The 13,371-nt window shown below is 45.2% G+C and overlaps 1 protein-coding gene across 2 annotated transcripts in view; it reads right to left on the bottom strand.

The window, feature by feature from the left end:
* SLC24A2 (solute carrier family 24 member 2) overlaps nucleotides 1-13,371 on the bottom strand; it is a 242,408-nt gene that overhangs the window by 44,071 nt on the left and 184,966 nt on the right. For both annotated transcript variants that reach the window (XM_041763062.1, XM_041763063.1), the window contains 2 exons: nucleotides 3,836-3,934; nucleotides 912-1,030 (listed from right to left, as the gene is read on the bottom strand). In XM_041763062.1, coding sequence (XP_041618996.1) covers nucleotides 912-1,030; nucleotides 3,836-3,934 — 218 coding nt within the window. The remainder of the gene's footprint in view (nucleotides 1-911; nucleotides 1,031-3,835; nucleotides 3,935-13,371) is intronic.

The following is a 13,371-nucleotide window of genomic DNA, read 5'->3' as shown; positions in this document are numbered from 1 at the left end:
AGCTTCCTCAACTGTAAAAGGGAGAAAACGATGACCCATATCTTCAGCTATGAGGTTTAAAGGTAATATATGTAAAGTGCCCAGGACCAAATCTGTGGCACAGAGCACAGGTGAAGGTTAAGCGTTCTTACTACCAGATCAAACAGCTACCTGTAGGTTGCACCACTCACTGGCAGAAAGGGCCAGAGTATTGATGAATTTCAATTGCAGAAGCAGGGAAGGTCAAGGGGGGGTTAACTGAGGCGTGATGGCTGTAGTTTCCCGGGTTACTTAACCTTGATCTTATTTATTATTTTTTTTTAAAGATTCTATTTATTTATTCATGAGAGGCACAACACACATTGAGGCAGAGACATAGGCAGAGGGAGAGGGAGAAGCAGCAGGCTCCCCTTGGGGAGCCCGATGTGGGACTTGATCCCAGGACCTGGGATCACACCTTGATCATATCTTGAGCAGACACTCAACACACTCAACCACGGAGCCACCCAGGTATCCCTTGGCCTTGATCTTAAAGACTCAGAGAAAGGATTAGGCTGTGACGGCCATCGAACTTTTTCATATATTAAGAATCACCCAGGAAGTGAGTTTAAAATGCTGATACCTGGACACTGTTTCATCAGGTCTGGAGTATAGCCCAGGGATCTGCATTTTTATTTCCAGGAAATGAAATGCATGAGGCCCTGGATCCCACACTGAGAAACAGTGGGAGAATATGTGTATTCATTCAATAAACAAAGAGCTTGATGCAGGTGGAGCCCTTTGCTGGTGAGGAGCAACAGACACAAAGAACTGATTTTTCCTGGTGTCTGTCCTGCCGGGAGTGTGGGCCTCCGAGGAGAACGGAGCCTCTATGCTGCTGTGTTAGGAGAACAATAGGAGCAGCGGCCCAGAAGAGCAAGGAAAAGCCATACCTGGGCTTCTGCAGCTTCAATGGTGTGGGAGAGATTTCCATTTTGTACAGGCTCTGAAGCATCACTGGGTGTTGTCATTTCAACCTCTGTGCTGGTGCTGTTGGGGAGCTCGATTTTTTCTGTGGTACAGCGTAGACATACACAGAGAAAGCAAAGGGAGTCAATACAGGTAAGAGCCACATTGGAAGGAATGTCCTAAAATGTTGGGCCAAAGAAGACAGTGGTCTCGGAGGGATGGTAAGGCCCCGGGGCGGGGTTGTGCCAAATGTCGAAGGATTTCTACCATTCCCCCCAATACCTGTCAGCATTTTCAGTCCTCCTCCTCTCTCTAATGGCTGTCTGTGTCTCTCACTGTGCCCTGATATCTTGAATCCCCTTTCAGCTCCCATGGCATGCATTCTCTCCACTAGGCAAATTCACCAACTAGCCATTTGAGAACATGAACACAGACGTTTTTTCACCAAAACCATACTTAATCTACACACTACTATTTATACCCAGGGACCATACCCCTCAGAATTTTTTTTTTTTACAGTAGGATCTTTTCTTCTATACAGCATTTTGGAAGGGATATTTATTGGCCGAGGCCCCAGGAGACTTGGGTTGTAGGTTCTGCTCTGCCACTATCAGGCTGTCACTTTGGGCAAGTCTTCTCCTTTCTCTAGGCTTCAGGAACCTTATCTATGAAATGAGGGGGTTTAGCTGGTTGACCTTAAGGCCCCCTGCTAAGAGCTCTAATTTTCTAGTCTTGTTGAGTCCACAGCCCTGTTAATGTCTAGCTGGTGGGGACAGGCTCAAGAGCCTGGTCTTCTCAAAATGCCTGAAGAATGCTACTTAGCACATTCTACACTTGGGCATCCTATTACAAGCAAGGCAAGGAGAAGCTGAACAAGTAACAGAAGGAAACATCTGTCATTCCTCACATCTGCCTAGCAGGAAGCTACAGGTCAGCAAGTACAGATTCCAGTTTTCCTCTGGGAGTTGAGGAGTGACTGCAGGGTCATGACTAAACACTGGGACTCTCTGACACTGGGATCTCTGACACTGGGTATCACAGACCGGCCTGGGTTCATACTCTGCTCTACTGCACATGCTGTGGGACCCCTGACAAGTAATATAACTTCTCTGAGATTTAGCTTCCTCATCTGTGAAACTGGGGTGATGTACTAATACTGCAAAGAACACAATCAAAGGGCTTGCCTGTAAAAATTAAATAAGAAAATGCATATAATAGCACTTGGCACAGTGCTGGAATAGAGCAAGCAAACAAGAAACAAAGTATTCTGGTCATTATGACAATAAATGCCTTGCAGGAGAAGATTTATTTGGGGGTTCAGAGGATGAGTGATCAGCACCACCAAGGTCTGCCAGGACTTCAGTGGGAGCAAGATATAAAGGTTCTTAGGCCTTCTGGCTGTGCTGAGTATTTCCTGGATTTCAGGAGACAATGAAGCTGTGTGGTTCATAATGCTCATCAGTATCAGATACGATCAGTATCAGGCAGCTTGTAGCATCAGAATGTTTTTTTCTAGTAACTTCTGAAGGACCACATATTTTTATCACTGGAAAATATTTTGAGAGTTACATAAAAATTATTGGGTTTGAAGTGGCCAAATTTTGGAAATCATAGGGAAATGTTTATGTTTATTCATGCATTTCATTGTGAAATATAGAGGCATAAATATTTAAATTTGGAGAGCCATAGAAGCTCCAATTTATTTTATCTTTCTGTTTTTATTAGTGGCAGTGTTATGTATGTGATGTCCTGCAGTGGGTGGCTCTGCCAGTTAATCCTAATATACTTGGTCCAGTTATAAGAGATACTAAACACTAAGTACCTTGGGAAATCTTAAAACTGGGTTTAGGGGGTCTTTTGGCTAAAGTGAGACAACTTTAAGATCAGCCCACAATGGCCAAACCTGACCCAACCAACATGGGACAATCATATCGCAAATCAGAATTAAGAGGTCTGAGAATAGACATGAACAGATGAGAAGAAACATCCCTTGAACATAATATTTAACATTTCAGCTTATTCCCCTCAAGTTTTTCTTTTCATATCCGATAGAATCTTGACTGTTTCTTGGCCAAAAAATTTTCTGGACCCCGAAGTCAGGATAATAGGAGAGGCAGAAACTCTTCTAAGGAGTGTCATGTATTTTGAGTGCAACACTATTGCATTTTGTCTGCAGATCATTACAGTTCCTTGGGCAATAGCATCGTTTGTAGTAGAGATCCAGATTATGTTAAATTTAGTTTGAATTTAGAATCAGTGAATTATATGATAGTTGCAGACAGGAGAAGAGGAACATCATGTTCCATGTTAAAATAAGATGTCTGAATGTCACGATCTGGTCACACGGGCGCTCAGAAAAAAATCAGCCGAAAGAGACTTGGGCTGGTATTGCTGAATTCTTGAGAAAGGGGAGGTGGCGTGGTCTCGCAGGGACCCAGTCACTCAGCTGAGGAGTGACCAAGCGAACCATCTGGTAATTTAGTGGGTGTGGCATAGGCTATGTCATAGGTATAATGTGTAAGTATCTGGTTACCAGGTAAGAATCTCAGAAAGGATACTCTTAACCTTTTGTTAAACATTAAATGACAGGTGTGTGTGTGTGTGTGTCCTCCTTCTGTGGAATTCCTGAAATGAAGTGATTTTCTACTCTTTGAGGGAACTATCTGGTTAGAAGCTGGTTTTACTTTAGGTTCCTCAGAGTCGTATTACTTTTCCTGGGGTTCCCCTAGAGTAGGTATGCTCCCCTAACCCCCCAGGGGAAGTGGGTTCTCCTGGACACCCAGGAACAGGCTGAGCAGCAGGGCTGGGTGTCCACACCAAGTCAAGGGTGCCCACGCAGACTCCTGCCTCCCTGCTCCCTTCCGTGCACTCCAGGAAAGGCATGGGATGCAAGTTTCTCTGCACTCACCCACGTGATTGGCAGCCCCATTCTGCCTCTCGTTCTCATCCACCTGGCATTTCTTCTTGGCGATCTTGTGGAGAATAGATGCCTTTTCTCTGAACCTCCCTGAAGCAAGAGAAAGCAGTGGAAAGGAGGCACAATGAGGAGGAAGATAGAGAGGCTCATGGGAAATGGTGAAGCACTGGCCCGACAGGCTTGGGGCTTTCACAACTTTCTGCTCAACCCAAAGGCCCTGTGCCCCGCGTGAAGGGTGTTTTCTTACCTTTGTGGATTCTTTAGCCCAAATCTCTGTTGAGAATCTCAAGCCGCCAGACCACAGATGGAAGTTTGACTCAAAACTCCACCCCCCCTCCCAACTGCCTACAAAATAAATGAAGGCACCAATCATCACTAAAACTCCCCTTCTACTGAAATCTAAAACATGTCTAAAGACACCGAGCTGCTCTGGAGATACAGTCATTCCTCTGGAATTAAATGTCCATCCCCAGAATTGCCTTTTGACAATGGAAAGCCAAGCCCAGGGGTCTTCTGAATTGACTTCAGTTTTCAAACATCTTAATGAACATTGAAGTTTCTAAATGAGCTGGGAGGATGCATCCCAGCTTTCCGAATTAGCGAGTCAGCTGCAATTAAAGCATCAAGGAGGCAACTGCTTCCACCTGGGGATTTAGGGCAAAGAATGATCAACTGAGCACAGCAGGTCATGTCTGTCGATGATGAGCCGCTTAAGGAAAGGTGCTGGAAAAATCCTGCAAATTCTCAAAATGACCATTTCAAACCGCTATACCACAAGTCAAACACTTAGTTTCTTCTCCATTATTGACATAATTAATGGTTAAATGCATGCAACAAGCACAGAAAAAAAAAGCATGCAATAATGTAGAAATTAGTGAAACATAGCTCGTTTTGCTTTCTCTATTAATCCTTGATTCCTTCCGCCCCCCTGCACCGGGAACATTCAAGGTACAAAGGAGCCTTATTTTAAATAGACTGGTTGTTGCCTAGATTCAGATATGATAAGTCCTTTAGTACACCACAACCTCTACAATTTTCTCAGTAGGCATTCGTGTTGGCTGGATTCCCCAGCAGCGTATTAACAGGGAGCTCATTTTACTTTTCTAGTTTGACCCACGCTGAACCAAACCAAACTCAAACCCAGATGTTTCTCTTGGAGAATCTCTTTTCCTAGGAAGGGACATGGCATGTTGGCGTCCACTTAACCTCCCCTCCTCACAGATGGGGTGTGGTCAGAGTAGTGACTTGTGTGATGGGGTGGGGGTGACAAAAGGTGTAAGCTAGAGTGGGATCAGCTGATTCCATGTAATGGTGAAGGTGATGCTGGATGGAACCCTTTCTGCTTCCAGGCTCCATCAGTCCTAAGCCCAGACACTTGGCTACCCCAAAGGTAGCCTCTAGGACTAGAGCGCCTCGGTGCTGCCCGTGAACGTGCACCAGAGCACATGTTCTCAAAGGAAACAGGAAGGGAAATGTTACGCAGAGCAAAGTTGGTCTGTATGTGGCTTGGGCTTCATAAGGAACGAGAAAGAAGGATGAGGTGACAGGCAGCATGTCCAACCCCGAGGGAGGTTGAAGGTCAGCATTAGGGTCACTATACTGAAGGGTATTTTGAATTCAGCTGTTTTTATTTAATTTCTGAGGGAAACTCTGGGAAGAAAGGGGAGAAAGAAAAGAAAGCCTGGGGATTAGAAGGAGGAGGAAGCGAAAGGGAATAAGAAAGGACAGAAAAGGAAGAGAAAGAGAAGATCAAGGAAGGAAGAGGTAGGCGGGGGGGTTGTGATTGCCTGGAGGATGCTGGTGTGGATGCAGGCCACTCTCATGGCTGCCAAACCTAGTCTTGTCTGCTTCTCCATACTCTGCAGCCGTAAGCCTGAAGAGGGGGTACTTCTGGTGGAAGACACCTCCGAGAGGTTCTCACGTTATTTGCTAAAAAGTCCAGAAGACAGAAAAGCAAGTTCTGAAACAAAGAAGATGGTGCTTCTACTCATAAAACTGTTCAGTGGTCTCAGGGTCACTCTTTGAACTTAGAACCTTCTGAAGCTCTGTGAAATGAAGATGATCAATAATTGCCACTTGAAGATTATATAAAAATGATAATAAAGCAGGAAAGCATTCAGAAGAGGAGACAAATAAACCTGTGGAGACAGCCAGAAATAACCCAGTCTAAGGAATGCCCCAAAGTCAGGAATCAGGGCAGAAAAATACTTGACAGCAAACAGCTGATTGCCTACTGTGTGTGGTTACAGGAGTATTTTCAGAGCTCAGATGGATACCAGAGAAATAATAGAAGGCACCCATGGGAGGGGCCTGCCACTCCCTCTGCCAGGAAATCTCCTTGAGCACGGTGTCGGCCACTGTCCCTGGTGGGCTGGCTTCCCCAAATCCTTTAAAGGAAGGCTGGGAGCACAGGGTAGGAAATGATGCTAGATGCGGGATTTCATAGGTTCTCAAACATTTTCACAGGTCAGCGAGGGCTTTCGAGATAGCGTGTCACTACTCTTCCCACTGCAGCAGCACTTGAGATTTTCTAAGCTGCTGGAAGGTGGGAGGGGTTGGCTCTCTCTGCTCTCTCTGGGGGTTTAGCCCTACGGGCAGCAGGGCACTGCTGGGAGGCGGGCTGGGACCTCTCCTTTCCACTCCCTTCTTTGACTTCTCTAACTCAATCTTTGTCCCAGTTAGCATGACCTGATTACCATTCTGCATTCTGAGGGCTGACAATGGCTACCCCACAGCCTAAAAGGATTTTCTCTTAAAGATTCATTTCTAGAAAAGCAGCAGTTGAAATGGCACCTTCAGAATCAGCACTCAGGTGTGCTCCTCGAGGGTGGTGGGGTACAGCCTGACAAAGCAAGGAATGCTCCTTTCAGCCCAATGGACACCCTGGGGATGGCTAACCAGAGGAGCGTAGGCATGAGGTCCCTGGGGCAGAGGCCAGCACAGACCCTTTGATTCCCAAAGTGACCCTCTGTGCCTTGGGGTAGGAAGGCAAGTCACCTTCAGGACTGGGGCAGCCTGACACCAGGAGCTGGGGAGAACACCAGTAGGCTGTGTATGTGTTGGGGACCACACAGTATTGTGGTTACATTTTGGACGTGACTTAGAGGCAGGTGGATCTGGGTTTAAGTCCTGCCTCTTTCACTGACTACTGGGCGAATTTGGGAAGTTCCTGAATATTCCTGAGCTTCAGTTTTGCCATCTGTCAAACAGGGATTCCAATGGCATCGGCTCATAAGTTAAACACAAGGCTTAAGTGAGAAAAGTGTGTGCAAAGGGCTTATCACAACACCTAGCACTGGAAGCAGTCTATCAATAAGAGGAAAAAGAAAAGACAGACTAATGAAAACTAGTGAAAACTACAAGGGTGACACGGCCCTGAGCTGCTTCGGAGAATCGTTGGCATTTTCTCTTCTCTCTCAATCCGAACATGCCAGCCTGGGGGATTCGCTGCCTCCCGACCCGACGGTGTAAGCCTAGGTGGACTGGTGTCAGTGAGGCCTCCAAAGTCAGCTCCACAACTGGTTAGGAAAAGGATCACTTTACATCTTCCTGAAATTGAGAAGGTCAAGGTAATAGAGCTGCCGTTCTGTGTCTAAACACCGAGACATTTGCCATCTGAGGGTGGAGAGATCAGTTTTCCCCACCACCTGTGAGGACAGAGTCCGGGCAAGGAAATACTGCCGCGCGGATCCGTGTGCTCCAAAGAACTTGCTGACGCACGAGGGCTTTACCTCTGTGTCTCAGGCTCGGAATTTTAAAACGGGGATCGTAACACGCTCCTCATACAGGTGTTGGAAGGCTCAGTGGGTTGATACACATCAGGTGTTTACACGGCCTCTGACACAGCAAATGCTCAGGCATTGTTACTCAGGAAGGGTTATTATTACGGGGGGGGGGGGGGGGGCGACAGGACATCCTTCCTGCGAAGAGCTGGAAATAAAAAGCCTGATATCCACTACAGAAGTCACGTTTAGCAGCCTCCAGGGGTAGACCTTGGCAGGAGAGGGGCTGCTTCCGTAAACTATTTTAGGCATGGACTCCACACTGGCATTCGGGGTTGACACAGGGGGGCAGATTTCAGAAACGACTGCAGCTCTGTGCCTGGAGATAAAGAATGAAGACATTTTTGGGTACTTTTCAGAGCGAGGGAAGGAGCGATTTTTAACATGTTTTAAGGCAACCTTAAAAAAATATACTCTGTTGTGGTGCGAAGCCTTACAGTGTTGTATTTTTACACGGCGACAGATATTTGTATACTTAAGATCTCGGAAATAGCAAACTCTGCTCAAATCGTGAGGCACCTACGTCAAAACCTAGTACACAGTTTTAATATAGTTTAGCTTGTTCTGAAATTTGCAAAAGAATACCAGCTGAGTGTCCTCAGGGGAGCGTGTGTTGAGGGGGTGGAAGAGCAGAGCCGAATGAAAGATCAAAGCATGAGGACCTAATGTGAATAGGCACAAATTCTGAAAAACAATCGGGAATCAAAATCCTTGGCCCTATCACCCAGACATAAAAGAGACGTCCCAAGCTGCCCAGCAAAATAAACTTCAGAGGGTCTGCTCACCCCAAGGAAATGACTTTTGTTTCTGTTCTGCTGTTAATTGATTAAAACAGTCCCTGGAAATGCCTTCACCTCTTTCCCACCAAGCCGGTAACCCCCAGTGTTAGAACGGAACCCTTTGGGTGGGTGATCAGATTAGATCCTGCCTGCTGCAGAACATTTTGAGCCTCAGCAACCCAGAAGAGAAGGGACAAAAGAGATATATAGGTGCAAAAGGGAGCAGCCACACACACCTCAGTGAACAGACCTCGGTTTGGGAGAAGAAAAGAAAAATTGAAACAGAAGGGGAAAACTTGAACATAGTGTTTTAAATCTATTTTTGTGTTTATAGTTCTGCTTTTCCTGTCTCTGTCTTTGAAGTTTATGACTTGGCAGGTAGCTTCAAAAGCAGACATGCAGCTGAACCTTCCTCCTGTTTATTCATCGCCTTTTTATTTTTCCTCCTGGAAGCGCAGACTCAAGGCAGGGAGGCCATCATCGCTCTGAGAAGGCATGCAAGGATACTGCCGTGGCATAAGCAAATGCTGCCCTTGGGGTCAGCGTGGGCTCCTCACTTCCCCTCACAGCCCACATGCTATCCTGTGGCAAGCCTGGAATCTCTGCGTTCAAAATATTTCAGAAGCTGACCACTGCTTTTCTTTCCTCCTCTCCCAGGAGCAGCAACAATCCTGCTGGTCTACTAACTAGTGTCCCCTTCCACCTTAACCTCTTCCCCAGGCTGGTCTCATCCCAGTAACCTTAGTGATTAATCAGATCATGCCACTCCTTTGGGCAAAATCCTGCAGTGGCTCCCCAGGTCAAAGTGAAAGCCAAGGTCGTGACAAGGACCTGTAAATAAAGGGGTTTAGCCACTGAGGCTGCCCTGCCTCATCCTTTCCCTCTCTCCAGGCTCACTCTACTGGAGCCATGCTGGCCCCACCTCAGAGCCATGGTATTTGCTGGTCCCTCTACCTGGAACGTTCTTCTCCCAGAGATCCATTGCCTTCACTCTCTCAGCTCCTTCGAGTATTTGCTCAATGTCACCTTCTCATTGAGGCTTCTCTGAGGAGCCTATTTAAAAATGCAGCCTTTTCCTATCCAGCATTTCCTATCTATCCCCAGGTTATTTTCTCTAAAACATTAATCACCATCTAAGATGCTGTATCATTACTATTGGTTATCTTTTTCCTATCTTTTAGCAGCCGAGCTCCATTAGGATAGGGATTTCTGTTGGTTTTGTTCTCTATGGTGACCCCCAGAGTTTCTCGTAGGGCTTGATAAGTCCTGGTTTTTGGGTTTCCAGGCAAGTAGATGAGGCAATCACTCCTTAGTATGCTTCTTGTTGGCTAATGACCCAAAGCAAATCCCTACATGTCCCCAGAGGGGGCAGAGCCTATATGGGGGATCCCAGTAATTTTCTGAAGGTAAATAGGAGAAAATGGCATGGATGAGGCCCAGGGGTGGAAGAGAAGGGCATATCAGTCATCCTCTTTCTGCATACTGCCAAGGCCAACAAGGTGGGTGCTGAGAGGGGCCTTTGTGACACAGAGGAGGGGCAGAGAAGGGAAGGCGGGGCTTTGGCTCCTCCTTCTCTATTAAGATGCTTCTTATTTGTCAAGGCTTATCTGAAGGCCCAAACTGAAGATTTCTCTAGTGATAGCCGTACCCCTCCTTCCCAAGTGGAAATCCATCACTCGAATGGCACTCTGATCACTCCTCATCACAGCCCTTATTCCAGTTTGCTGCCCACATGCCTACTTTCCCATCAGACATTAGACTTCTCTGGGGAAGGGACCTTCTCTCGCCATCTTGTGTCTCTCAGCAAGCATCATAGAGTAGTGCTCGGCGGCACAGCAGGTGCACTCAGTGAATTCCAGTGAAGTTCTCTCTATATTGACTCTCTTAGCGTGAGCTTTGCTTTCAAGTGGGTATAAGTCAGAACCATCTTCAAATCTGTAAATATTAACCACACCTGTGCTGTATACCAGGTGGTGTTCGGTGACCAAGACAGATCTAGCTGGTGCCCTGTAGAGTTGCAGCTTCGAGTCAGGGAGACGAAAAACAAGGACTTAAGATTCATGATGAATCCTTCTCAGAAGAGTATGGAAGGTCAAAGTTCTAAGATACAAGATGTCACTTAGCAGAGTGAATGAATAAAATCCTCTTCATTTTATAAACTATCCTCATGGGGCAGCTTATTCATCTAATAGGATCTGGCCTGACTTTAATTTTTTACTTTATTGATTTTTATTGTTTTGTTGTTGTTGGTTAGTAAGCTCTATGCCCAAAATGGGACTTGAACTCATGATCCTAAGATCAAGAGACACATGCTCTATGGAATGAGCCAGCCAGGTGCCTCTGATTTTTATTCTTAGGAGCAAAACATGGTGGAAATTTTCACATTAAGCAAAAATGCCAAGAACATAGAGTTTATTTATTCTTACATTTATTCTTGAAGTAGAAGCTCTAAATAATTTTTTCTAATTTTTGTGAAGCATCATGGAAAACCAATTATGACTACATTGATATTAATGGAAATTAAACCAGTATTGTAATATCTTGTAAAATATCTTTAGTAAATATTCTGTAAATGAACCATATAATAAGGGTAATCAACATAATTTAATTGTATTTTTATAGACATCATCATAGGACTACTTTCTGTAATTAATGAGAATATATACATAATTGTATCTCAACTGGTAGCCATCATATAATGAAATGAAGCAGCCAGATTTCCTTATTAAGGTTTTAAAAAATAATTTTCCCTATGAATGACCTTCAGAATCACCCATAAAGAATGAATCTGTCCACATGTGAATTGATTCTATCATCTCCCCTGGCAGGGTCACCTTATCATTGGAAATGTGGAGTGCTTTCATAAATGTTTTGGAAGATTTCCAATGCTTTTCAAAAGTTGGTATCTTAAAGATTTATATTTTGTCTTTTATTACAATTTCTTGCCTCTGCAGGGACTTTACCTACTCATCATGAGTCTTCCATCCTTCCTTTTTTCCCCTCAGCATATAATCCTGGTTAAATCTCTCCACTGGGAACCTTTCCCTTGACTTTGGCTTTCCTGCCTGCCCTGCCCTCTCTTGTCTTCTTTCACAGCCAAGCCTCTGGAAACGTCTATGCTGGTGCCTCTGAATCTTTAGGGCTCCTTTGTTCACTTCCTCACTCTGTATCTGGCCTTTGGCAACATCCCCCCACTGAACCCCCCCTCGGCCACTTTTTGCCTCCACATGACTGGGTCTCTCAGGGCATCTGATATTCTTCACCCCATTGCTGAAGTCCAATCTGATTTTCCAGGACTCCTGAGAGTGACCCTTAGGACACTATTCCCCAGGCTCCCTCCTTGCTCCCTGTCCACCGCCCCACATTCTCCCAAAGAACCCAGTGGATCTCCACCTAAATATCGGTGATTCCCAAAATCAGCATTCTGGCTCTGATCCTTTTATCCAATGAACTTCTGAGCATTTCACTTGGAAGCCCCTCTGACAGTTAAACTCAACATGGCCCACACTCCCACACATCCTCTTCTCCCTGGGAATGTGCCTGTCTGCTTGCATTTTCTATTGGTGATTTCCTCACTCCCAGTGTTTTCCAGCCATCTTAGGGATCCTCCTGACACCCCACATTGAGTTGTCAATTCCTTCTGAGTCTACCTTTGAATACCTTAGATCCAACATTTCCAGCCTGGATGTTGGTTACAGCCTCCTATAAGCTGGTCTCCCAGTTTCTGAGTTAACGCTTCTCGTGGCTTAGAATGTTCCACACTTGTTATCTGCGTGTCATACTCCTTTTTAAGACTCTGCTATAAAGCATCTCATCTTTCAGAAAGCTTCCCCTGAGTCCCTTTTCTGGGATGGCAAGGCACGCTGGTCCTTTTCTCTATCACAGCACTCAAACCTGTCCTATCATGCGTATTAGAGACCCTCAGAGGCATTTTACTGACCTCTCTCCAGCGAGCTCCGAGCCCCTCAAGGATAGGGATGTCATTTGTCATCTGCTACCCCCTTCCTACTTCTTAGGCTGGTCCTCAGTGTTTATGAATATAGCAACATTAACACAAACGACAAAGGGTGTGTGTGTGTGTGTGTGTGCGCGCGTGTGTACGCATGCATGCTTAGAGTACTTGCTGTATGAAAATCTATTCATAGTTTATATTCCTTCTGGGAATAGAAAACAAGGACCAGACACACAGTACAGAAAACTCACCAGGCACTCTTCTTGGTTAATGCGGTGATTAAGCCTCTAAAGTCTAATAGTGTTTGCAGTCAATATTTGTCTATTTTGAGACTCTTAAAAAATATATAATCTAATCAGGTTCAGGCAAAATTGGAATTTTACAAACCAAAAAATTCACAGCAGGGATCAATGAAAGAATATGGTGTTTCAGGAAAAGAGCCAATTCCCTGACCTTAGCTGAGGTTGACACCGCTGGAGAGCTAATGTTCTTTATCATTTTAGGTCACCTGCTTTATAATTTTAGGAACTTAATTTTCCAAAAATTTCTATCTCCTAGACAGAGATACAAATGGCACTCACACACAAAATTCTCAAAGGGGTTTCTCTGATCTCAGCTTTGGAGTTCTGAGCCAGGTAGGGGCTGCCACATGGAAGGTCTGAATGTCTTCCTCTTGCTCCCATCCCTTGCACCCTGTGGACATCTAAGAGATAAATGACTAAAGAATCACGTTACTAGGCCTCAGATCTCAAGATTTGCCAACCTCCAACCCCATGACCACCTGAGGGGTGCAAATGGTCTCTTCAGAGTCAGGTTTCAAAGCCCATATCTCGGGTACATCTCTGCAAGTGCGTTATAACATTATTGTGTTTACTTGGGCAAAGTTTTGATTTGTTCACAGCACCTGACGAGTGGGTGCTCAATATATGTGTATGAATGGTTATTCTGACTTGCATATAAAAAACTGAACCTAAACCGTTCTTTCTCATGATGAGCCTATTTATCATACCCAAT

This window comes from Vulpes lagopus, chromosome 7 (assembly GCF_018345385.1).
Source record: "Vulpes lagopus strain Blue_001 chromosome 7, ASM1834538v1, whole genome shotgun sequence".
NCBI lineage: Eukaryota > Metazoa > Chordata > Mammalia > Carnivora > Canidae > Vulpes > Vulpes lagopus.
The sequence above is the reverse complement of the archived record's forward strand: the minus strand, read 5'-3'. Positions and strand labels throughout refer to the sequence as shown.